Source organism: Miscanthus floridulus, chromosome 5 (genome assembly GCF_019320115.1).
Source record: "Miscanthus floridulus cultivar M001 chromosome 5, ASM1932011v1, whole genome shotgun sequence".
In the NCBI taxonomy this organism is placed as follows: Eukaryota; Viridiplantae; Streptophyta; class Magnoliopsida; order Poales; family Poaceae; genus Miscanthus; species Miscanthus floridulus.
The window spans coordinates 78,633,912-78,642,341 of NC_089584.1; the positions used below are offsets into that span (position 1 = coordinate 78,633,912).

At 52.6% G+C, this 8,430-nt stretch overlaps 1 protein-coding gene across 1 annotated transcript; it reads right to left on the reverse strand.

Annotated features, from left to right (window-relative positions):
- Nucleotides 1-5,771: 5,771 nt before the first annotated feature.
- Nucleotides 5,772-6,329, reverse strand: LOC136454803 (uncharacterized). Its single transcript, XM_066455081.1, has one exon. The coding sequence runs from the start codon at nucleotides 6,327-6,329 to the stop codon at nucleotides 5,772-5,774; it is 558 nt and encodes a 185-aa protein (XP_066311178.1).
- Nucleotides 6,330-8,430: the final 2,101 nt, after the last annotated feature.

An 8,430-nucleotide genomic window follows, 5' to 3' on the forward strand; every position in this document is an offset into this window, starting at 1 on the left:
GGAGGAGGTGAAGCTTTGGCACCTGCTTAGGGAGAGAGGACTGTCGATGGAGTTTGATCTCGCCCTTACCAAGGCAAAGCTCAAGGTGATGTCGAACTGGAGGCCTTCTAACATGGATGAGGTCATGCTAGCCGACTTCATCGTGAAGGGTCTGCTTCCATCAAAGGAGGTGGTGCATTGGAGGGATCCCATGCCGGAGGAGGTTGTTCCGCAAACCCAGGCCGATGAGGTCATCTCCTTACTCGCCTTCCACAAGCGTGGGCTCGGGTACCCCGCGCATTGGTTCCTGCGCGGTCTCTTCAATGAGTGGGGCCTAGAGTTGCAGCACCTCAACCCAACTAGGGTGCTGCACATTGCTAGCTTCATCACAGTCTGTGAGGCTTTCCTCGGGATGGAGCCGCATGTGGATCTATTTCGGTGAGTCTTTATCAGGCAAGCCTTGTCTGAGGGAAAATCGCCCAGAACCACACCGGTTGGGGGTTTGCCTTGCAGAAGAGGCCGAAGCCATCGGTCCCCTACTCCATGTATGCCCCTAGTGACTCCAATCGAGGGTGGCATGGCTAGTGGTTCTATATCAAGAACCTGGTGGAGGCATCGTTCCCAACGTTTACTAGGGTGAGGCCGGAGAAGTGGGAAAGTTGGACGTGGGGTCCTTCCCATCAACAGAAAAAGCTAGCGATTATTGAGTCGAAGCTTCAGAAGCTCATGCGGAATGGCCTCGATGGGTTGTGGGTTTTCCACACCTTCTTCCACCATCGCGTTGCCCCGCTGGGGGAAAGTACATGACCTATGTTGGAATACTCCGGCCCAATGGATCCCTACTACGCATTGCCGGAGGAGTTGTCAAAAGATGAAGTCTGGAGTTATCTTGGTCGGGTACTGCAATTGAGGGATGAAGACTCCCTCGAAGGGACGCCCAAACCCCTTCATGCTGCTAAGCTATCCGATTTGGTATGTTTTTTCCCATGACCTTTTCCTTCTTGTTTTGATGTTTTGATTGATTTTGAGTTGCCTATTTCGAAGGGACTCGTAGGCTATAAATCCCAGCCACATCCTCCAAAAGGGCTGGAAGGCACAGTTCAACAAACCACCTAGAGGGAGGCTACACTTGCCAAGAAGAAGAAGAAAACTAAGAAGGTCCAGAGGAGGTTTCATAAGGAGAAGGAGATCAATAGGTGGGTCCATGGTGGTGAGAGCTGGAGCAACATGGAGGCGGAGCTCGAGTTGGAGGAGCCCTTGTAGACAGGTGATGACGCGAGTTCCTTAGAGGACGAGGGAGACAGGGGTGCTACTATGACCTTAGCGGAGCACTATGAGCCCGCGGCTGCCCCCGTCGACGACGATCATGGTATGGAGACACGCGGTGACATTCCTAAGTCGAGGAAGCATGCCATGAGTGAGACACCACCCTAAAACAAGAGGCGAAGTGGGCGCGGTCACCACACCCTTTGGAGGTGCCGTTGGCTTCTCAGCCCCTGCTCCGAGTGTGATAGTGCGCGTTGGTCGATCGGGGGAGCCTGATCATCCACTTGTTCCCTCAGGGTCACCGTGCGTGCATGGCCATCAACGGGGAGATACCCCAATGATTGCTCTAGTGGTCTCACCGTGAGCTGGTGGCTATGACCGTTCATGAGCCGAATGGGGATCGACCGTGTCGTCCCTACCCTCGATCGATCTGAGGGGGCGTGGACTGTGACCCCCGAGCGATCCTTGTCTGGTTGGCTCATCGTCAGCCGGTCGGGGTTTCAAGGTTCTGCCGCTTTTGTCTAGCTATGTATTCATGCTTTCCTTTGCCCTCATAGTTGAGTTTTTGTGTGTGACTAACCTATGTTTGTGCCTTCTCTTGCAGCGGCCATGCTCCAGCGGGTCACGATGAGCGGCGAGGGAAGCAGGTTGGCAACGGCGTGACCTTCCTTAATGAGGGTCATTTCTTACTGATCGGTCATGAGTACGGCGGTAGCGGTGGCAGCGGCGGTGGTGATGGTAGTGATCCCCATGGTGTCAGTAGAGGCCAGGTCGGGGGTGACTCTTGCGATCCCTCCCCCACCGGTAGTGGAGGAGGAGAGGAGGGAAGCTGGGCTCCCTATCTCGCCCAGCGGAGGAGTGCACGGTTCGCCCGCCTAGTCAAAGTTGGAGGGGGTTGAAGGAGCCACGACCAGGCCAGAGGTAGAGTAGCTAACGGTGAGCCATGGAGTTCTGGTGGTGGACATCCCCTTCAATGACAAGGAAGACACTAGAGTGGAGTCGCCAGCCATCCCGCCATCCTAGAAGTTGGTGATGATCCAATCGTCGCTTGATACTATGATGGCTGGATCTTCTGGCGGGTCAAGGGCCATCCATGAGTTGGTGTGGCCTTGCCTCAGTGAGCCAAGAAAGGCCTAGTTCGTCCTTCATGATGAGGAGGAGGTGAAGCTTTGGCACCTGCTCAGGGAGAGAGGCCTTGGAGAGGGTTGAGCTCATCCATCAGGCCATGACTATTGACCTGCCAAGCATTGCAGAGGTAAGTTTTCTGCGTTCCTGGTGATGTCTTTGATTCCCTGGCATTTAAACAGTTATCTCAGCACTCCTGCTTCTTGTCTCATAGGACCTAGAGATGATGTCGATCCACAAGTCCTAGGTTTCTCTAGGAGGAGCATGGTCAGATGGAGCAAGAAGCGATGGAGTTATGGTAGGTCGATGAGCTCAGGTACAAGCTGGAGTCCGCCCAGCTATGAGTCCCAAGACTGAGGTGGCCAAGGCGACTGGGAGATACGTGCGGATTGAGTGGGCGACTAGTTGCCGAGCAGAAACTTGATGCGGTGAAGGCCCACTTGGTGGCGACTAAGGTGAATGCTCAGGAAGTCCATGGAGGCTCTAGAAACAAAGTGGAAGGTCCGCTTGGATGCCAAGCGGGAGGTCGTCATGCTCCAGGGGGCAGATGCTTGGGGCAGAGGAGTTAAACACTCGGCTGCTCAAGAGGGTGACCTAGCAAGAGGAAGAGCTTTCCATTCTCGAAAGTGCCCACCTCAGTACGTACCTATTCTACCCTCGGTTTCTACCTTAGGATCTTTCTTTTCCTTGCTCCTGAATTTGTCATCCTGTTTCTAGAACTAGGTGGGAAGATTGGCTCTCTAGAGCAAGGGCTAGAGACGGTCAAAGCGACGAATGGTCGAAGCATGGAGGCACTAGCCCAGTCCCTTGAGGAGCAACATGCTCTCAAGGGAGAGCTTGACCAGCTTCGCAACATTGCGCATGTGGTGGTTTCTGAGGTGTTCGGGTTGGGATCGAGCACTAGTACGCCCGCCGTCTAGCTGGCAGAGGTCCCAAATGAAGTTTGGGCGCTCATCTCCAATGACATGTTCTACGGGACATCGGGGGTGCTAACCTTGGTGGCGACCCACTACCCTGATCTAGAATTCATGGCCATCTACAGAGGATATGTCGATGGGTGGAGCGTAGACAAGATCCTTGCACTGGGGGAAAGTTTGGTGCCACATGCACAGGTGGTCGCTGAGCAGGTCACCACATAGTGGGTGATGGAGGCTCTCCATTTGACTATAGCCATAGATGTGCGCCGTGAAGACATCATCTAGCCTACGGAGGCAGCGGAGGCTAGGTCAGAGGTGAGCGTCGTCCCTCCCCCAACCGAGCCGAACATCATCCCGACCACAGCCGAGCCGAGTGCCATTGTCCCGACCACAACCGAGCTGCCTTCGTCCTCGCCAACCGCACCATCAACCGGCACAGCTGGGGGGCACAATAGAGTTAAAGTAGAAATAGTCAGTTTATGTAAAAGATGAATTCATGGGGGAGCCCCTGTGTGAACAATTTTTACATTTGTGAATATTTTAAGTTCATTTTGTGATGGAATCACTTGTGAGGGGAAGCCTGTCCCATCCGCCCTTGTTTTTATCCTTGTGTAGCTTTGTTTTTTGTCCTTTCTTTTTTGCACCTACCCGTTGACCCGTAGGCTACAACCTTAAGAACCCAAGCGTGGCCCACAAGGCTTAGCTGATCATAACCATAGGTCGTAGTGGGGTGTGATCGGTTGGAAGGCTAAAGCACAAGTTATGTAGGGTAATCAGAGGAACGGGATGCCCTTTCATTTGGGCGACACCCTTTTGTTTGAACGAGAAGTGTTACTACATGATAGTAAAAAAGGGGTGGTATCACACCCCCAGTGGAGCCCCCGAGCAACCCAGGACGAGAGTGCTCAGGCTAGGGCGCTGTAGGAGCAAGCATTGAATGGAAATAAATGGTAAGACTGAGCTTTAGGGAAAGAAATGATGTAACTATTCGATGTTCCATGTGTTGATGAGAGTGTTGCTGCTGTTGTTGTCCTTCAGTCGGTAAACGCCCTGGTCAGATCACCTTGGCCACCATGTACAGTCCTTCCCATGGTGGAGAGAGAGCTTATGTTTGTCCTTAGTTGACTGGGTCCTCCGGAGTACTGAGATCACCTGACCTCGAGGATTCTCCACCTGATTTTTCTTTCATGGTACCTACGAAGAGTTTGCTGGTAACGAGCAGGAGCAGATGATAGTCATCTCATGAGCCTCCTCTAGTAGGTCGACTGTGTCCTACTGAGCCTCCATGGCTCAGTCTCGATCGAAGGCCTTTACTCTTGGGGCACCGTGATCGAGGTTGGATGGCAACACTGCTTTGGCTCTGTATGCTAGGAAGAAAGGGGTGAACCCCATGGACCGGTTTGGGGTCATTCTTAGGCTCCAGAGGATCACTAGGACCTCTGCAACCCATCACCCTAGCATACTTTTTGAGTCGGTCATAGATGCAGGGCTTGAGTCCTTGGAGGACCATGCCATTAGCTAGCTCGACCTGACCATTAGTACGTAGGTGTCCGACCGAGGCCCAATCGATCTCGATGATGTATCCATCACAAAGTCTAGGAACTTCTTCCTGGTGAAGTTTGTTCCATGGTCGATGTTGATACAGTTAGGGACACCAAATCGATAGATGATGTTGAGGAAGAACTTGACCGCCTCTTTCGAGCGGATATTGGTGATGGGCTTCGCCTCTATCCACTTGGTGAACTTGTCCACCACCATGAGTAGGTGAGTGAAGCCATCCATGGCCTTTTTTAGGGGTCTGACCATATTGAGGCCCCTAGACCATGAATCGGCCAGGTGATGGGGATGGTCTGAAGCTCCTACGCTTGGCAGGTGAGTTTACCGAGTGTAGAAATGGCATCATTCACACCTACGGACCACCTCCACTACATCTCACAGCATAGTGTGCTAGTAAAAACCTTGGCTGAAAGGCTTTCCCTGACCAGCGACCTTGGGGCTACGTGATGTCCACAAATTCTAGCATGGACTTCGAGGAGAAGCTGTTTCCCCTGGTCGGTCGGGATGCACTTCATGAGCACTCCCGATGAACTTCACTTGTAAAGTTCATTACTAATGGCGACGAACATCTTAGCACTGTCGAGCGATTCATCAGTGCTTTAGTCCTTTCTAGTGGGAGAACCTCCTCAAGGAGGTTGGCGAGCAGTGGTGCTCTCTAGCTAGCTAGATCAAGTATGGAGGCTGCCAAGGTCAGAGCCCCTGAGCAGCTCAGTCAGGGGTCGGGGCATGTCAGAGGGTCGAAGCCCCCGAGTGCCTAGATTGGTGTTGGAGCACGTCTAGGTTAGATCCTCTCGGATGCGGGTAGATGGCTCGTGGAGGTCGTTTACAAAAACCCCATCAACGGGCAGTTCCTTGTCTAGCCACCAATTTTGTGAGGAAGTCAGTGGTGTCGTTGTCCTTTCGAGAGACATGATGCAGCTCGATCTCTCAGAACTTGTCCTCGAGCTTACGTGCCTCCTTGTAGTATGCCGCTATGAGAGGGATCTTGCAGGAGGACCCCTTCATGACTTGGTTGATGACCAACTCTGAGTCACCACAAACATACAGCCACGTGGCACCGAGCTCGACGATGACGCACAGCCCATTGATGAGGGCCTCATAGTCGACGGCATTGTTTGAGCCTAAAAAATGGAGGTGGATCGCGTAGCGGAGCCTGCTTCCATCTAGGGAGATCAGAACCACTCCAGCCCCCGAGCCAGGTGCCATGACTGACCCATTGAAGTACATCATCCAGTACTTGTGGGTGACATCTGGGGTCAAGAGCTGGACTTCCATCCATTCAATAATGAAGTTGGCAAGAGCCTGAGACTTAATAGCGGTGCGGGAGACATACCTAATGTCATGGCCCATGAGCTCGAGAGCCCACTTGGAGATTCGGCCAATGGTGTCGTGGTTACGGACGACCTCCCTAAGTGGGTACAAGGTGATGGCTATGACCTCGTGGTCGGTGAAGTAGTGTAGGAGCTTCTGGGTCGCCATCAGCATGGCGTACAGAAGCTTTTGAACCTAGGGGTAGTGAATTTTGGCGTCAGTGAGTACCTCACCGATGAAGTACATTGGCCATTGGACCTTCAGGGGGTGTCCCGATTCCTCCCTCTCAAGGACGAGGGCAGCGCTCACAACATGGTTGCTTGCCGCGATGTAGAGGAGGGATTCTCCCCATTTGGGAATGATGAGGATTGGGGCCGACATCAGTGATGCTTTGAGGCTTTCCAAAGCCTACTATGCCTCCTTTGTCCAGACAAATGTGTCTGTCTTCTCAAGAAGTTTGTAGAGAGGCATTCCCCATTCGCTTAGTCAGGAGATGAACCGGTTTAGGGTGGCCAAACAGCTGGTGAGCCTCTATATGACCTTGACGTTGCGTATAGGGCCCATGTTAGAGATGGACGTGACTTTTTTAGGGTTGCTTTGATGCTACACTCAGACATGATGTATCCGAGCAGCTTCCCCTTTGGAACCCCAAAAACACATTTTTTTGGGATTCAATTTGACGCTGAACCTTCGGAGGTTCACGAATGTGGCGGCCAAGTTTACGATCAGGTCGCTAGCTTGAGCCGTTTTCACCACTATGTCATTTACATAGACAACGATTGTTGGTTTTGGCCGCTCGACTTGGTCAGGTTGGTCGGGCGGGTCGATTTGGTTGGCGAAGCATCGCTGCATGCACTGTTGATTGGTGGCACCAATGTTCTTTAGACCAAAAGGCATGGTTACATAATAGTATGAACCGTATGGGGTGATGAATGAAGTCACGACCTAGTCAGACTCTTTCATCATGATCTGGTGGTAGCCTAAGTAGGCATCCTAGGAAGGAGAGGATTTTGCACCCTGAGGTGGAGTCAACTATCTGATCTATGCGTGGTAAAGGGAAGTGATCCTTTGGGCATGCCTTAATGAGGCTAGTATAGTCAATACACATTCTCCATTTCCCATTCTTCTTTTTCACAAGAACATGATTAGCTAGCCAGACAGAGTGGTATACCTCTTTGATGAATCTGGCTGCTAGAAGTTTGGCGATCTCCTCGCCTATGGCCCTGCGCCTCTCGTCTATCAAAGCAACAGCAGGCAGTTGCTTAGTGGGCTTTGAACCCAGGGCGACGCATAGTGCAAGCTAGGTGACCTCCCTCGGTATGCTCGGCATGTCAGAAGGCTTCCACGCGAAGACATCATGATTTGCGCATAGAAAGTCAGGTGAGCTTCGCTTTCCTATTTGGCTAGGAGCTTGGTCCCAATCCGCACCATCTTGCTTGGGTTGCTAGGGGTCAATCTCCACCGCCTTGGTTTCCTTAGTCGGATGGAAGGTGCTTGTGGAGGTCTGCCCATTGCGGTCAGGGACTGCTGGAGTCACTGAATTCCTGAGCTCCTGGAGCTTGGTGGAGTTGATGACGACAGTGGCGAGCTTGTAATACTCACGGTCACACATGTAGGCATGCGAGAAGGTGCTACCTATGGTGAAGACACCATTCGGCCCTCGGCATCTTTAGCTTGAGGTAGGTGTAGTTGGGGATCACCATGAACTTGGCATAGCATGGCCGCCCCAAGATGGCAGTGGTAGGACCCTAGAAAGTCCACAACCTTGAAGGTTAGGACCTCCGAGTGGAAGTTGGCGCGGTTGCCAAACATGATGGGCAGGTCGATCTACCTGAGTGGGTATGCCTACGTCCTCAGGATCATGCTGTGGAAGGGAGAGCTCAATGGGCGGAGCTCCGACCAAGGGATGTGCATGGCGTCGAGGGTGTCGACGTAGAGAATGTTGAGGCCACTGTCTCTGTCCATTAGCACCTTAGTGAGGTGCTTCTTGTGGATGATGGGGTCAATGATGAGCGGGTAGCGACCCTAATCGAGCAATAGGGGGAAGGATGGTCTGTCTTATCAAAAGTGATCAAGGAGTTCAATTAGCTAAGGAAAGAGGGGATGGCCGACTCGGCGGTGCATGCCTCTCTAGTAGCATACCTTGTGCTGGTGCTTGGAGTGGATGGCATCAGATCTCCTAAAGATTATGAGGCATTCCTCAGGGTCGGGGAAGCCAGTCTTCATCCTTGCCCACCACTGCCTCCTTTCTTGGCCGCCTCCTCCTTGCCTTTCC